This window comes from Pseudorasbora parva, chromosome 13 (genome assembly GCF_024679245.1).
Source record: "Pseudorasbora parva isolate DD20220531a chromosome 13, ASM2467924v1, whole genome shotgun sequence".
Classification (NCBI taxonomy): Eukaryota; Metazoa; Chordata; class Actinopteri; order Cypriniformes; family Gobionidae; genus Pseudorasbora; species Pseudorasbora parva.
In genome coordinates, this window is record NC_090184.1 from 4,312,436 (window position 1) to 4,330,839 (window position 18,404).

Sequence of the window (18,404 nt, forward strand, 5' to 3'; positions counted from 1 at the left end):
ATTTAATATGACTACATTGGGTTTTAAAAGGTCGATCCGAGTGAAGACTGCACATATAGTCTGACTTCATTGTGTTACTAAATTACATCAATAGCATTACATTAATACATTCAAATTCACATTATTCAGAGTAATGTTTGCTACCAGTAAAATCAAATCCAAGCTGAAAGAAGTTAGTCTGGTCTTACCAGTCTCTCATACATTTAATTTGTACAGTCTGGCCACTCTCCATTGACAAGCGTTTACTTCGCGAAGGCGGGTTCTCTGTTGAGGTTTAAAACTATTGGATCTGCCCTGGGCCACTCTGGATCTGCCATAACCAGTCGCTAACGTTTGGTCGTGACGTATGTCATGTGCCCTTCACCTGTTTCACACAAATCCGACAGCATAAATGTGCACTTGTGCAGGCCACCTCAATGATAAAACCTAAACCTCGTGCATTCAGATTGTGATTTATTCACGCCACGGTGAAGGGGAGAGTTTTGTGATGGGGAACGTGCCGCTCGTGGTCCGTAACATGATTGTGTGCTGTAAATAAAATGTAATATGCTTGGCATGATAATAAATGCTGCTATAAATAACAGACCAGTTCAAATGTTTATGTGCTTTTATTTTAATTTGTTTGATTTGTTTAATGTGATGAAATATATTGCTCTTCTAAATACTTGCGAGCATTTGAAAAGAGATACAAATCTACAAATGCATCCAAATAACAGCAAAGCAAACAGTACGGTGCTCTGCAGTGGTCAAAAATGATTATAAACAGTGAATTTTGAAGTGATATATTCTTGAAAACTCAGAGATGTGGATTCGGACAGATACTACATCACCACACCACCTCTGTGTTTGTTAAAAGCATCTAAAAACCCAAAAGGAAGTCAGATATTTAGATTTTTCACTGCAAAATTTGTGCAGATTTTGCCATAGACTTTAAAGTTGTACTTTAACAAACTCCTAGAGATTTAATCAGATCTTCATCATATTTGGTCAGTCTAATCTTAAGGTTATGTTAAATTGCGAAGATCTCGAGTTTTTGCTGAAAGGCGTGTTCTTGGCTGCCTGACAAAATGATGTTTCGCCATGAAACAGAAACTCAGGCATACAATCTCCGATCTGCCCTAAACCTGGAAACATTTACATGGCAATATTCATCTACAGTCATAGCGCCACCTGCTGGCAACAGGAAACAGTGCTTTTCACTGTAATTCCCTCCCAGAAACATTTAAATATGCCCATTTTAAATAAAGTCCCAAACATGCTAGAAACATGGTAAATCATGCAACACTTAGTTTTAGTATGTGATTTACGCCATTAAACAGGAAGTTGTTAGACTGGGTAAACCTAGCCTGATCTGCTGGCAATTTGATTTAGCCCTGCAGCTCAGGCTGAAAACCTGTACTTAAATCCTTCTTCTGTTAAAAATTTGCGGGGACCAATCACAAACCGGTTTATCCACCTGGCGCGCTATTGGCGGGTTTAACACAATGACAGATTGAGAAGCGATGGATCGTTGGTCTGATTGGTTGAAAGACTATCAAATTGCGTAGAGTCATGTGAACTATGCCCGCTGATCACTCCTCTTGTGCATTAGAAAAATACAGACCAATGTTCAATCTTAAAAGATTGAGCTTAGTCTGGTGATAGCCAGACAAGGAAGTTGTTGTAACTCAGGCTTACACTAGGCATGTTTACATGCACACTTTTTTTGTCATTTCGATTGAAAGATTAAGTGGACTGTTTACATGAGACGTTATCTAAACCGATCTGGGGTTTACATGTGCTGACTTTCAATTGCAATCATCACAGAGCAGTTTGTCTGCCGCTTCAGAAATGTTGACGCTGTCCATCAGCAGCACCAGGACTTACACGGTTTTATAAAAGCTATTTAATTTTTTGTAAAGTGTGTAATCATCTAAGAAAAAAATTAATTCTTCTGTCAGGCGCAGTTGAAGTAAAAGTGTCTGGGACAAACGCTGTCAAGATGAGAGAGTGTAGCCGGGCTATGTCTGTGTCATTATGCCAACATTATCTTCATAACTTCTTACGAAATAAAAAGTTTACCCCTCAGAAAAATTAACTTTCCTCTCAACATTATAGCCTGCGTGTGAGCGTGGCGCGGTCAGTGCTGAAGGCGCACGCTGTGTATCACGTCATATAAGGACACACACTGAAAAGTAATCGGGTCCGGACTTTTTTGTTAGATCGGTTCATGAAAAGGTTTATCCCACCCCTCTCAAACCGATTACAATTTCATTCGGTTTGGCCATTTTTATTCCGTTTGAGGTGTTTATATGGAGCATTTTCATTCGGATTGGACTTTTAAACCGATTACAGTGCTCCATCTAAACGCACCGGCCCCACTTTATATTAGGTGGCCTTAAGTACTATGTACTTACATCAAAAAAATAAGTACAATGTACTTACTGTGTTCAGTTGTATTTAAAAACACGTTTGCTGATATTGAGGTGGGATACGGGTTGAGTTAGGGGCAGGTGTGGTGGGATGGGTGAGTTTAACGGTTGGGTTGGGTTAGGTGTAAGGGAAGTGTCAAAAGTGTAATTATAAATGTAACTACAGAAAGTAATTACAGACCTAATTACATGCAAGTATTTTAAAAATGTAAGTACAATGTAAAAACATGTATGTACACAATAAGTGCATTGTATCAAATTATTAATTACAATGTACATAGTAGTTAAGGCCACCCTAATATAAAGTGGGTCCAATGCCCCTAATGTCCGATCTGCCCCAAAACTCATGTTTGAGAAGCACTCACTCCTGCCCTGAACACATCTACATGTCAATATTCAGTCCACCCACTAGCAACTGGAAGTGACGTGTTTAACACTGTGATGCACTACACTAGCAACAAACTAAAATATACAATTAAGTGCTAAACCTTCTAAAACATGCTAGCAACACTTAGCTGAGTGCAAAAGCATGCTATTATCACTATTGGCAAAAAGTGTAGCAAATAGAAATGACTGACGTAGTCCTCCTTTTTTTATGCACATTGCCCACCGTGTTCTGTTTTCCTAAAGCCATCGGGAGGCGGTGGCATGGGGTCGGAGGGCCCTTTCATCGCTGCTTCGACTTTGATTCTTATTGAATTTATTGATTAAATTTAAGAATTTGACAAACATGATGACGCATACATTTACTAAGGTTAGAAAAACATGGTTAGAAACATCACTTCTTAATAGAAAGGTTTGTTTCTGTTGCTGTGATGTTGTTTTTGGAAGTTATTGTAACATTAAAATGACAGCTGGCTCAATAATCTGAGGGGCGTGACCGGTGCCGTTTGAATGGCCATGAGATGTGTGTTTCACGAGCTGTGTTTACATGAACGCCTTTTGTTTGATTTAATCCTCAATAATTCCAATTGATGGTTTAGCAGAAGACGTGACTAATCAGAAGGTTACACACCTTAAGAAAAAAATTGCTTTTCACTCCTCCCAAAGTGCATGATTGCAGACACAATCTATATATGTTTGTGTTAAAACATTTATTGTGCAACACATTTTGTGTGAAAATAAATCATAAAAGTGGTTCATGTACTGAGGCTCCACAGACACGCGGGGTAAAAGGCTCACACTATTTATAAAAATACTTTACCTAAAATAATGTTTTTAACCATGTCTAAGTTAATACACTTTAGCAAAGTTTGTAAAAAAATATTTTTTATAAATTAAATATTTTTGTTCAATAAATATACATTAAGTCATTAAAATATTTTAATATAAATATATATATTTTAAAAAGTAAAGATTCTCAATGCATTGAATGAGATCCCATAATTTAATAGATTTAATAGTAACATTAAATTATATTTTATATTATAATATTCATATTTGTTTTAATATGATGGTTTCGTTTTAAATATGGTGATTATCGCCAAGGTGGACACCCAACTTAAAATATGATATTTATAGTCTGAATCTAACCATGTGATGTCAACAAATGGAAAAGTCAGTCAGCTGTTTATTATCATGTTTAATATTGATCGCCCCAATACCATACTTTTACATATTCTTCCACTATTAAAAACTTCATTTAACTTGAACAAAACTGAAAATCATTAACAAGACCTTTGTCTCAAAATAAAGTAGTTTTAGCGATTCTCATTTGCTATACTTGAATCTACACCATTAAAAAAACAAAACAGAATTGGGTTAAATCTGCGCTGCTGCCCATGATCGCATCAAAGATCAGACAAATTTCCACGAGCATCTTGAAAAGCACCATCTAGAGGTTTAGAGGAGAATAAAACCGAAGGAGTCTTTTACCCCGTGGAGCCTTTAGCTCTGTTGCAGTATCTTTAATGCATTATATTTTAAGCTCTTGAACCTGTGCATTTTTTGCATGCAAAATTAGAATGAAATTGAAATTGAATGTAAACTGCATTTGCAGTCGCGTTTCAAACGCGTTGATCAGTGTGCTTGCGTAGACTTCAGCGTAATTCACACTGGTGTTGAGTCTCATTAATAAACGCAAGCTCTTATCAATCCCACAAGGTGTCGCTGTGCCATCTCGATTACTATGTCTGACATAAAATCTCACACCCCTCATTAGCATACGGACAAAGACATGTAGAAATAAATACATGTGGTAAAATACAATTATACATAAATAAGGAAATAAAATTATACATTTAATTTCTTTGTAGCCTATATTTATTTATTATTTTGGCAGACCTGACATTCCATAAAATACACAGATATAATTGTCTAAATCAGAGATCAGTAGAGAATGATATACCTGTTCAGAGCTCGTCTTCTCATTGAATGCCTTTATAAATCATTCTGTCCAGTCATCAAACACATAAACTGACGTGCCATTTGATATTTTCACGTGATGATTTAAATTGTGGACAGGATTTTGTGGTTAACACTTCTGTTCCACTTCCTGTTTCCTTTGTCCTCATTTTCCCAGGTTGTTAATTAGTTCCCCGCACCTGTTCTGTTCTGTTTCCCAGTCTTCGTTCTCTGTCCTGTTTATTGTGAAGTGGTGAAGTGGTTGTTATTCTCCTGTGAACGCGTGTTTTCTTTTATAATAAAGTGTTTCTTTTATATTTTCTATCATCGTACGCTCATTTTAGCAGCCGATGTGACAGCTTTGTTCGCAGTTATAATCTGACTAATGTCAAAGTAAAGGTTTTAAATTAAAGAGTCACATGTTTAAAAAAATCAGACCTACACTTATTTTGCATTGACTAGCACACTAAAGCACATGTACTTTTTTGTAATAGGCTAATATTAAAGGGATAGTTTACCCAAAAAGGAAAATTCTGTCATCATTTACTTACCCAAAAGTTGTTCCAAACCTTTATGAGTGTCTTTCTTCTGCTGAACACAAAATAACATATTTTGAAGAATGTTTGTAACAATGCAGATAGAGCAACCATTCCCCCTAATATTGTAGTCAATGGTTGCTCTATCCATTTTTTTTAAATAAGAGATCATAAACGACATGTTTTTTATTTAGCACTGCAATGAAAATGTTTTATGAAAACAGATGTTTACATAGTCCACAAGATATAATAATATCTGCATTTACACAAATTAAAGGTTTCTCGGAGCTGTGTCATTGTCTGAATGAACTGTTTTTTGAAAAGTCTCATGTTTGTCCTGAGCACTCATGTTCTGTCCACATTTCTTCAGAAAAATCACCCAGTTTCCAGCATCCTTTGCATATTTGAACACTTTCCAGCAGTGACTGTGTGATTTTTTTTTTTTTTTGAGATCCATATTTTCACATTGAGGTCAACACCTTGGCTGGACACATTCAATTACAAATAGTAAAAACTGGTGCTCCAGAAGGAAACACGAGGCATTAAAATTCAAGGGGGTTTAAACATTTGCACAGGATGTTTGGGGGGTACATTTTATCATCTTAAAAATATTTTATGTAGCTTTTGCAGGGAAGTACTAAAAAAATGAAATCTCTAAAGATTGATTGCGACAAAACAGTGATTTATTAGTCATACATATACGCTTTTCTGATTGCGGCACTGAGGACGTTGAACTATGGGCGTTTAAAAAAAAAAAAAAAACTTTGTTTGGCATAGCCAGGCTTTGTTAGGCAGAGATCAAGATGTTTGGTCTGGAAACTCCATTGACAGCTCAATCCGTGGGGCGGATAAAAGGTTGTCTTTCAAACTCCCTCTGCAGGCGATAGGATAGCGCTACAACGTAAAATGCATCGTTGTGCAGAAGAAAAACAATGTCCTGACTCCTGAAGAAGTGTAAATTCCAGCACCTATTTATTCACAGTAAGATCATAGACAGGATTTATTTGGAGACTGTCATGCATTGGTTACAGTTCGTGGTAAACACTTGTTGTGTGAACTTTTAGGAAAATTCAAGTTCCTAAAACTTACAGGAACTTCTGGTCTGGTGTGGTGTGTTTTCCCAAACAAACTGGTGTTACCGTGTGAGCGGTATTTACTGCTGTTCTTTTGTTTTGCTTCCTCCAGAAAGTACAAACCCCGCCCATCCCATGACTAACCTCTAACTTTCATTTTCGCACATATGATAATGCAGCTGATCGAGCACACACACGGTCATCTGGCTTCAGGTCGCCATCGGGTCCGAGTGCAGTGACGATGGGCTTCAGCGCGCTGTCTCTCGTGTGCGTGCTCGTGCTCGTGCTGTGCAACGCGGCTCCGTTAAAACAGAGAAACGAGCCTGAGAACAACAGACCGATAATCGGTAAAACTCCTGTCTTTATAAAACTCCTGTCTTTATAATATAGCCTATGTCAAATATAGCATTTTTCACAAAATGTGATTTAATAGCATCACCTTAATTTCTTGTTTTGCTAACAATTGTGTTCTTAACAGGGATTCTGACACAAGAGGTTGACAATAAGGCTATGAAAATATTTGGAAAGACCTACATCCCTTCGTCATATGTGAAGTACATCGAGTCCGGGGGAGCTAGGGTTATGCCAATTAGGTAAGTCTAGTTCTTTATATCTGACCCTGGACCACAAAACCAGTCATAAGGGTTAATTTTTTTTATTGAGATTTATAGCCTACATCATCTGAAACCTGAATAAATAAGCTCTGTTGTTATAATATGACAATATTTGAGATAGCCTACTATTGCAAAAAATCTAAATATTGAGATAATCACCTTTAAAATTGTCCAAATTAAGTCCTTATGCATATTAGCCTACTACTAATAATATTTTTTTCATATATTTACAGTAGGAAATTTACTTAATATCTTCATGGATCATAATTTTTACCTAATATCCTAATTATTTTTGGCATTAAAAAAATTGGATAATTCTGACCCATGCAATGTAGCCTCTTGTTGGTCACTGCCACAAATATACCATGAGACACATGCCTGCTTTTGTGCTCCAGGGTCACATATAAAAACCGATTCATTGATTTTTGAATTCAGTTAATTACAGCAAAGTGTTTTAATGTGAAAAAGGGGAAGGCACATTTGCATACTTTTTATAGGCTTTATGGGAAAATACAGCTCTGAAAAAAATTAAGAGATCACTTAAGTGGTCTCTTAATTTTTTTCAGAGCTGTAAGTGCACTTCAGGCATAACATTATGACAGATTAAGTGAAAAACGCTGATTATCTCTTCATCACAGCACCTGTTAGTGGGTGGGATATATTAGGCAGCAAGTGAATATTTTCTACAGAACTTCTATTTTAGACAGAACACAGAAATCAGCAAACCAGTGTCCAAAATGTGTTTTTTAAACAATCATACTAATAAACACACGTTATATTACAGACTAAACCAGAGTTTTGCAGAACATGAAAAGATCTTCAAGTCAATAAATGGGTATGTCCTGCTACTTTCTCACAGTATTCTCAAATTAAACTCAGAATGAGGCTGTCACGCCCAGAGTTCCTCATTGTTATGATGACGTTTCCTGAAGTATTCATACATGATTTAGGCCATTATATGCATTTAGAAAAGGATGTGTCATAGCACTGAACACATGATTGCAGTAACCTAGATTTCACCAATTCTATGACTATATAATTGGTTCTGAATGTGTATCTGTGCAGACCTAATTTTATGCCCTAAATACAGTAATGACACATCTCGTCATGTCTGAACGAAGCTGAAAAGCAAATACAAAAGCGTAACTTTTCCATCTATCTGTCAATCAGTCTACTTCTCATCGGAGGATCTGTGAATCTTGAGACATCTGACTTTGCTCGCACTGCTGGGATTTACTTCAGACTTGCCCTTAAGGTGAGTGAACTACAGTATATGCCATGTCTGTGCGTGAATGTGAGATGCTCCTTGTGTTTCTTGAACTATTAGTTGTTACTAAAATGGCAGTGTATTCTTTATTTCAATAGCTTTCCTGGTTCTTTAGCATTGTCGTATTAACTTAAATGAAGGAAATGACCTACCAGACTTGTTTTTGTGCTGTTCTCAGGCACATGATGAGGGCGATTACTTTCCCATCTGGGGAACATGCCTGGGATTTCAGCTGCTCACTGTGCTAGTAGCCGGAGAAAACCTGTTGAGTAAGACAACAGCAGAGAATGTCACTTATCCGCTCAACTTCAGCTCAGGTACTTACACACACTATAGTTATAAGACCTGTTCTCACCAAGGACGATACATATATAGTTTTAAAAATCATTTAGGAATAGCACAGTTCACACCACAGCTATTATGATAACGGCACAGAGAAACTGAAACTGACTAGACTAGGTCTAGTTCTTGGTCTTGGTCTCAGACTTAGAGGACTCGGAACTGCAAGGATATCACTAAATTGCCGGTGCATTGTCTGAGTTTACATCATTAATGTGATTTGATGTAAAACGTACTACTTAAAATGCAATCAACAACTTCTTTATAATGTGATTTCTTGTGTTGCTGTGCTGCCGGGTTCTCAATAATGCCTCAAATTTATATAAATTACCAAAAAATTCTGATATGTAGTTTTTTTTATATAACATAGAATATAATTAAGCAATATCACAAGAGCAAGAGAGCTGTTTTCATGAATATAAGCGTGATTTCAAATTATATTGATTCATTTAAACATTCAATAAACAAGAAGTTAATATTACTAATTAATCGGAGTGCAAACCAAACCTCATGAAATCCCGGACGAGTCCCCATTTTTATGTTATGGCTGGCTCATATGCTGCAACATAAAAGAGGCAAACAACAAATGGTTTAAACAGTGATGGGAATAACGGCGTTATAGATAATTGTAAGTATAAGACATTTTTCAGACAGTGGATAAGGATATTTTTGATTAATTTAAGGAGTGCTGGTTTGGTCTGGGTCTTGACTCGGTCTCGCCCTGCCTTGGTCTTTTCTTGGTCTTGGCAAACGCTGGTCTTGGTCTCGACTTGGTCTCGGTTTAGGTGGTCTTGACTAAAACACTACAAATGAAAGGGGAAAAACATCCAGTATGCAGCAGTCCTGTGGGCGATGCCTTGTTGATGCTAGAGGTCAGAGGAGAATGGGCCGACTGATTCAAGCTGATAGAAGAGCAACTTTGACTGAAATAACCACTCGTTACAACCGAGGTATGCAGTAAAGCATTTGTGAAGCCACAATACACACAACCTTGCGGCGGATGGGCTACAACAACAGAAGACCCCACCGGGTACCACTCATCTCCACTACAAATAGGAAAAAGAGGCTACAATTTGCACGAGCTCACCAAAATTGGACATTTGGAGACTGGAAAAATGTTGCCTGGTCTGATGAGTCTCGATTTCTGTTGAGACATTCAGATGGTAGAGTCAGAATTTGGCGTAAACAGAATGGGAACATGGATCCATCATGCCTTGTTACCACTGTGCAGGCTGGTGGTGGTGGTGGTGGTGTAATGCTGTGGGGGATGTTTTCTTGGCACACTTTAGGCCCCTTAGTGCCAATTGGGCATCGTTTAAATGCCACGGCCTACCTGAACATTGATTCTTCCAGCAGGATAATGCCCCATGTCACAAAGCTTGAATCATTTCAAATTGGTTTCTTGAACATGACAATGAGTTAACTGTACTAAAACATTCGAACATAACCCCCCCACCCCGCTCACCACTAAAGGTCAAGAATTTAAATCCATTTTTTTTTTTGTAATAAACAAGTGTTCTTTTAAGTAATGACGGCCAATACTCCGAATCCGGACCTTTGTATTTGTCCGATGTGTAGGCTATAAATGTTGTGAAATAATAGCCTAATAATAAAGTATTACTTTGCAGCAATGATATTGCACACTAATCATTCTCATATGAGGGTTTATTATCAATTTTGGAAACAGTTGTGCTGCTTAATTTTTATTTATAACCTGTGATACTTTTTTACAGGATTATTTGATGAAGAAAAAGTAAAAAAAAACAACAACAAAAAACATCAGAAATCTTTTGTAAAAAATATACTCTACCGTTCAGACTCTTTTTTTTAAAGACATTATTTTATTCAGCAAGGATGTGTTATATTTATATTGTTAGAAAATATTTATATTTTGAAGAAATGTGGTTCTTTTGAACTTTTTATTCATATTTAAATGCCATCAACTGTGTCCACTAACAGAGGCTTCGTCCAGTCGAATGTTTGCCAGCGTCCCACCGGACCTCCTTAAAGCGCTGTCCCAGGAGCCACTCACTGCAAACTTCCATCACTACGGAGTGACTAAAGAGGTACGTACACACCATATAAGTTCATTTAAATCATTCTAATCAAAATAACAAACAGCCAGCGATGAACTCTTTCTCTTTCTCAGGCATTCATGGGTAATGAGAAACTGAAAGGCTTCTTTTCAGTGCTGTCCACAAACATAGCTCAAAACGGCCTTGAGTTTGTTTCCACCATGGAAGGTAAAAAACATATTTTTTACATTACAAATCACCATATACTGTAGAAGCAGCCATACACAGTGTGGATGATATGATATGGGTCTGCAGGCAGGGCGTACCCTTTCTATGGGGTCCAGTGGCACCCAGAGGTTAACCGCTTTCAGTGGAAACCTCGCTACAACTTTCCTCATTCCAGCAATGCTGTGCGCATCTCATCCCTACTGGCTGAATTCTTCGTAAATGAGGGTAATTACAGTCTCTCACTTATTTACTCATTTGCTTGTGATGTTCCTCATTTGCATACATTTGGATGAAGAAATGCAGTGCTAAATGAAGAAATGCATGTGTCTGTTTTCAGGAAGGAGAAGCAGCCACCGCTTCAGTGACGCAGTAGAAGAGAGCCGCGCGCTTATATACAACTACAACCCTGTTTATGTGGCAAACATCTCTGCATATGAACAGTCTTATTTCTTCTGAGAGACGCACATGAGACTTTTCAGATTGACAAATGTACTGTAATAATCACAGACCTCATATTTAAGGATATTATGTTTTTAACAGAGAGACAAATGAAATCATCAGTGTTTTCATTCATTATTTTGTGATTTATGCTTACATATATCATTCCTTTAATAAATCCTATTACATATGCAAGTTTTTTTAAAAACAGACACATTTACAGTAACACTTTATTTTAGTCATTGTTACTTACCATAGTTATAACCATAAATTATGCATAATGACATGCAACTAACCCTCAACCAAACCCTAATCCTACCCTAACCCTATAGGGGTTAATTTATATAGTACCCTATAGTAAATTAATTTATATTACTCAGTACTTAAATATATAGTTACAATGTAACAGGGACACCTTAAAATAAAATAGTGTAACCGGCAAAGACGGACATACCCGTAAATTCAAGCTTCGCCTTTCGCGTTTTAACACTCGATGGCACCGTGTCGAATGTGAAGAGGGGGATTGCCGTGTTAATCTTGGACTAAATCGGCCACCGCAGGAGTTAAAACGAAATCAGAATTGAGAGGAGCAGAAACTATTCACTGGATGGTCATATACATACGACCATCTTGTAGAAGATACAACCCATTTATTAATACCAAAAAGCCGTCGGGAAGCGCTATTCCAGGCGGCTCATTCTAATCCTATGGCGGGACATTTAGGACACCAAGCGACACTTAACCATCTCATGGCCCGGTTCTTCTGGCCGGGCATTCACGAGAATGTGCGCAGGTGGTGCGCAGGTCTTGTCGTGAATGTCAGTTGGTGAATCCACCAGCTACCCCAAAAGCACCTTTGTGCCCATTACCACTGATGCAGTTCCCCTTTGAACAGACCTCATCGGGCCATTACAACGGTCTGCACGTGGGCAGGCATCGCTTTGCATTAGTGTTGGTAGACTATACAACGCGATAGCCGGAAGCAGTGCCGCTCCGCACTATTTCGGCGAAAAGTGTGGCAAGCGCGCTGTTTTCCCTAATCTCTCGGGTGGGAATCCCGAAAGAGATTCTCACCGACCAAGGCACGGCGTTCATGTCACAGACGATCCGCGAATTATACAAATTATTTGTATGGCTTGCCTGAACCTCCCCTAAACCATGTAGTTACCTTTTATTACCCAGTACTTTCTTAGGTAAGTAAACTGTAAGTACATATACTGTAAAATAAAGTGCAACCAAAATGACACGACTGAACATCACTGAGGGCGGCTCAATGGGTGGCACTGAGTTCTCCGGTTCGAGGTCCCTTTCTTTGGAGACGGGTGTAGCTGCAGGTCGGAGTAATGGGCGTGTCGAAAGGTGAATTTAAAAAACCGATTCTGACCCCTGACCCTAACCCACACCCTGACAGATAGCTCAGAAGCGCTGCACTGTATACAACGTGGAAGAGATTGTTGAATAAGAGATTGTTCTTTTTGTTTTGTTTTTGTGCACAAAAAGTATTCTTGTGGCTTCATAACATTAAGGGTGAACCACTGGAATCACATGGACTATTTAAACGATGTCTTTACTGCTTTTCTGGACCTTAAAAGTGTTCATTAAATTGCTGTCTATAAACGGGGTGGGCATTGTGTATAAAGGCCCTTAGGGTCCCTTAGCACTAGGATCTTGAAGAGACATGCAGGGTGGACTCTATTTACTTGGGGCAGTTTAGGGGCCTCTCCTATATCTCTGACCCAAGCCATGAGGGTGGGCTCTTTTGAGAGTACTGAGGCCATTTGTCGGCCCCTGGGGGCCCCTGCCATCAGAGCCAGGGATGAAGGTGGGTGCACTTTAAACCCATTTACTTTTGACTCAAATTTCCAAAATAATCTCAGTTAACAGGTAACATTCGTAGAACTTCAGTTAACATTCTGAACAATGTACAAACTTTATTCCAGTACCGTTAATAGTTATCTTGTCTTTATTTGTTACGCACAGAAGAGACGGAGACAAGATGTAAGGTTAATGGTTTATATTGAGAACCAGCAGAGTGAACAAGAGTGCAGATACCTTTTAGATCAAGATGTCATCTATGTAGACCAGGACTGTCCTGTAGAGGAACTCCCGGAGCACCTCATGGATAAAGTCCTGGAATATTGAGGCCAGTCCATAGGGCATGACGAGATATTCGTAGTGACTGGTGGGTGTCACGAAGGCTGTCTTCCCCTCGTCCCCCTCACGTTTTCGCATAAGGTTATACGTGCTGCGGAGGTCCAACTTGGTGAAGACAGTGGGACCATGGAGATTTTCCAGCGCTGTTTGGACGAGAGAAAGGGGATAACGTAACTTAACTGTTATCTTGTTTAGTGCTCGATAATCGATACGGGGCTGCAAGCCTCCGTCCTTCTTGAAGAAGAAGCTAGAAGCAGCAGGGGAAGTGGACGGCCGAATGTATCCTTGGTCTCGTGCCTCCTGGATGTATTCCTCCATGGCCTTCTCCCCTGGCAGTGACAGCGGGTAGATCTTTCCACGGGGCACTGGCTCACCCGGAAGCAGATCGATAGCACAGTCCCATGGCCGATGAGGAGGCAGCTTGGAGTCGCGGTGAGGGCAGAACGCATCACTGAAGAGGGCGTAGCATGGTGGTACTTCCAGTGAGCGCTGCTCAATTAGGCTCTAAATGGAGGTGGCACACACTGGAATCTTTCTGGAGTGAAGAATCGAGGGAACAGGGAGTGCAGAGAAACAATTCGGGAAGCAGCTATTGCCCCACTTCAGGATCTCAATGGTTTTCCAAGAGATGAAGATTTCCTAAGATCACGTCAGCGGTGGATTCCAGCAGAACCAGTAGATGGAGTTGTTCTGAATGCAGAATCCCCACCTCCAGTTGAATGGGACCGGCGATGGAGCGAACCTGTCTTTGGCTGAGGGGCCTTCCTGTTATTGATTGGGTCTGGTAGATAGACAGACTGTTAGTCATCTTGAGCCTGAGCTGACGGCAAAGGGCGTCCGAGATGAAATTACCAGCTGACCCAGAGTCGAGGAGGGCAGAGACTGGCAACGAGACATCGGCAGTAATGAGGTTCACAACAGTGGTAAGGGGTTGCATTTTGTGAGCAGATGGATAAATAGTAAGGCTGGGACAACGCGTCGACGTCGCAAAATATGCGCGTCGATTCGTCAGACTCAAAATAAAGATGGCGGCGCCGGAGAGTAGTAGCAACCATAGATGTACATAATAAAGTATATTATGTAATTAAGTATATTATTTATTATGTATATCTATGGTAGCAACACGAGTGGCTCCTCAGACTTTCAGAAGTGCAAGGCTTGCGGGTTGGCCACAGTCTATGGGGTTGGCGCGCGGTGCGCACGGAGCATCACAGGCATGCGCGCATGCGTTTTGTTGTCACGGCTACATAAACAAATTTCTGCACACAGGAAGACAGATGTTTTGGTAATATTTGATGTATTTTAATCACAAAAACAAACGTTTGCATCAAGTGAAAGCATCGGACACATTGGCTACGTTACCTACATAATAAGCTGTTTTAAATTTAAAATGTTCAATGTCTAATCGCGCTGATGTGACCGAGGGTATCAATCCTCTAAGTGAGCAGTTTCATCCCAGGACTATTCCGGTTTTAAACGGAATATTGGCACCCATAATGCACTCTACATGTAACTGTTTTCACTGTCATGCCGCGGATGCGCGTGGCGTTTCTGTTGCGGGTCAGCCACGGGGCTGCGTGACGTTTTCTCTGCCTTTGCACACTAGAAGCGTGTCTGACGCGGCGCTGCTGCTGCTATTGATGCGGAGGGAAGCCCTATTCCTAATGTTAAACATAAATAGCCTACTGATACAGCAAAGACAACGTCGGCAGTAGCCACATATCTATGGTATTGAAGGCAAAATAGGCTACAGAATATTTCGTTCTGTATTGACAGTTGCAATATTTCAAAATCGATTATTGACGTTTTTTATTATTACAATTAGGCCTATCTGCATTTATGTAAACCTACAGACTTTCAAACATGAAAATGTAATTTAATAATATGTATTCGTGTCAAAATGATATATAAACATCTTTTCCTATTCTATTTTGCCTGGAGACGCTCCCAACACACGTGAAAAATAGGCGCTCTTCTATTTCTAGCATGCACGCGTTTTCAGCGCGTCACAGGCAGAGTGCAAACTCCAACCTGTTAACATGGGAGCCGAAACAAAAACGGACACGCCACGCAGCCGAGACGCTCACGCTTGCAGTGTCCCCGGATTTGATTAACCAACTTGTTGATATTTAATCGATGGGCATAGCCTGTAGGCTGAGTTGCATACATAGAAAAATCGTATATGTTTCTTTGTTGTAGGTTAATACTTATTTATTTGTGTGTGTGTGTGTAGCCTACTTTATGTTTTCAAGGTTTTATTGAATGCATTGCTCTTGTATAGTCTTACTTTGGAATTTTAAGAGCAATAAACATATATTGCAATGTTAAGGAATTCGTTTTTTCATTCAGATAATTAAATCAACATGTATAAATTGCTATTAGGCAATTAATGGGGAGATAATCGGTAATCGAATCGAATCGTAACCGAATCGGACAGGAAAAATTAATCGTTAGATTAATCGATGCATCGAAAAAAATAATTGCTAGATTAATCGTTTAAAAAATAATCGTTTATCCCAGCCCTAATATATAGCACTCACCAGAAGACCAGGAGGCGTGTGGGACTCTTGGCAATGTAGTGATCCGAAGAGCCACAATACAGGCATAGGCCCTGACTCAGCTGCCTCTGCACTTCAGATTGGGTAAGGTCGCCATGCTCAAGTTGCATCGGTTCGGATACTGGTTCTGGAGGGCTGATGGAGTCTGGTCAGCGGAGGAAAGGAGGGCCTAATACCTGGCCCTGGTGCTCTTCAAGACATGACAGCATACGAGTGGTGAAGCGGATGGATCACTGGATGAAGTGTTCGAGCCCGATGGGATCCTTGTATGCAGCGAGATGTAATCTCACTCGGGGATCCAATCTCTGTTGATTGGTGGTAAGAAATGATTGCTCGTTCCATCCTCTGGCGGAAGCAAAGGTTCTAAACTGGAGGGCATAATTATTAACAGACATTATTTTGCTTTAAATGATACGATTACTCACCAATGGAGGCATCCCAGGCTGGTTTTCTGAAGACCTCTTTGAAATGGGCGATGAAGCTGGACATTGACTGTGGGATTATTCTATCACCAGACCATGTATTTTCTACTGCACAAAAGGCGTGATAAACGAGCATAGCAGGACTCTGTACGCAATTGGATAGTCATTCAACCAATCAGACCACAAGAGCATGGGCACTGACCCATCACTTCTCTGTCTGTCATCCTGTTAAACCCGCCAATAGCGTGACAGGTGGATAAGCCAGTCTGCGATTGGTTCCTGCAAAAGTGTAACAGAAGCAGTAGAAATGAACGTACAGGTTTCCAGACTGAGCTGCCGGGCAAAATCAAATCGCCTGCAGATCAGGCTGGGTTTACCGAGTCTATTCTTGAGCCTTATTCATACGTAATTGTTTCTCGTGGGGTCACAAGGTATTTTTTACAGGGGCTAGTCTGTGATATTCTTTACCACCCGAATCCAGAATGTCATTCTGAACTGAATTACCTTATAATTCAGTAATTTAATTAATTGTAATTTAATTGCCGCCTAAATCTACATCTCTGAGTTTTCAAAAAGAGATTGCTTCTAAATTCACTATATTTATCATTTGGATGCATTTAAAGATCATCTAGCCTACACTTTTATTACTGAAATGCTGAAAAATATCCCCAAGAATAATCCCTTATTACCACTCAAAATAGAAAGAGAAGAAAAAACAACATTAGAAGCGGGCCGTTATTATGGCAGTAATTAACCTAATACACCTTAAATTATGTTTACCTCCTGTAAATAAGAGGATATTAGCTTATTTCCACTCATTTCCACATTTTTAAAATGACATCCAGGAGATTTAAATCATTAAATATTTAAAAATTTCTCAATTAAATATGAATTTATTCTTGACAATTATGCGACTGAGCATGCATGTGAACAGCGTGTTCCCAGGTTCATGGTCACAAAACTGGCTTCACCATGTGACTTAATCGCCAGCAAATGCACTAATATTATCACCGTGGTGTCATGCAAATTTTATTTTTACGGACATCCACGTAAGGAACAACCGTCTGAATAGGGATTTGGAAACATTTAAGTTAATGAAAGCACACAAGCATTTTTCTAGTGGTTTTTATTGTGCCTTAACTCGTGTGTGTGTGTGTGTGTGTGTGTGTGTGTGTGTGTGTGTGTGTGTGTGTGTGTGTGAGTGTGTGTGTGTGTGTGTGTGTGTGTGTGTGTGTGAGCCTGTTTATGTGGTCTATGAGGACACAAATTTGTATAACTACATGGGTATTGCACTGGTATTACACTATAAATGTGGTTTATGAGGACATATCAAATGTCCTCATAATTCAAATGGCCTTAAAAACATTCTAAATTATGTTTTTTTGAGAAAGTAAAAATGCAGATTGTTTCCTGTGATGGGTAGGTTTAGGGGCAGGGGCAGAGTAAGGGGATAGAAAATATGGTTTGTACAGTATAAAAACCATTAGGAGAGTCCCTGTAAACCACATAGACCAACATGTGTGTGTGTGTATGCAAAAAATATGATGCAATGCAAAGTATATTGTTATTAATATAGGTTATTTTACCTTCACAGGTCTGTGAAAAGGGTCCGTTCCGTTATTTAAAAAAAGGAATGTCCTTATTGTTCACTTTAGCAAGAAAAACATTTTCAAAACATTTTAAAATCGGGTCATTTTGAACATTAAGATTCATAACGTTTTCGTGACTTAATGGGAACATTAACTTAGCAAAACGTTCTTAGAACATATTTTTGTTAGCTGGTAATAAAAGAGTCGCGCAAACGCCAGAAAATCTAGTTTGTGAAGGCAAATCATTTTGAAGTCGTTTGTAATTACACGCTGTTATTTCTATTCCAATTACTTATACGTTTAATTTAAACTGCTAAAAGCCTAGCCTTCAACTTGGATATAAATGTCTAAAAATGACTTGTTTGTGTGTTCATAAGTGAGTCACAGATGACAGTGGAGAATAGAGATGTGTGCTGA

The 18,404-nt window shown here is 39.2% G+C and overlaps 1 protein-coding gene across 1 annotated transcript; it reads left to right on the forward strand.

Annotated features, from left to right (window-relative positions):
* Nucleotides 1-6,582: 6,582 nt before the first annotated feature.
* LOC137038009 (gamma-glutamyl hydrolase) lies at nt 6,583-11,447 on the forward strand. Its single transcript, XM_067412447.1, has 9 exons — nt 6,583-6,710; nt 6,842-6,956; nt 7,762-7,812; nt 8,148-8,232; nt 8,423-8,561; nt 10,543-10,649; nt 10,733-10,826; nt 10,914-11,051; nt 11,164-11,447. The coding sequence occupies exons 1-9, from the start codon at nt 6,605-6,607 to the stop codon at nt 11,280-11,282; spliced, it is 954 nt and encodes a 317-aa protein (XP_067268548.1). The 5' UTR covers nt 6,583-6,604; the 3' UTR covers nt 11,283-11,447.
* The last annotated feature ends 6,957 nt before the right edge of the window (nt 11,448-18,404 follow it).

What these genes read in the sequence shown, in the direction of transcription:
- LOC137038009 (XM_067412447.1), top strand. Translation starts at nt 6,605, where the DNA reads ATGGGCTTCAGCGCGCTGTCTCTCGTGTGCGTGCTCGTGCTCGTGCTG. An exon ending in ATCTTCAAGTCAATAAATGG is followed by an intron (nt 7,813 to 8,147) that starts GTATGTCCTGCT and finishes TCTGTCAATCAG; the next exon opens with TCTACTTCTCATCGGAGGAT. An exon ending in ACTTCAGACTTGCCCTTAAG is followed by an intron (nt 8,233 to 8,422) that starts GTGAGTGAACTA and finishes TGCTGTTCTCAG; the next exon opens with GCACATGATGAGGGCGATTA.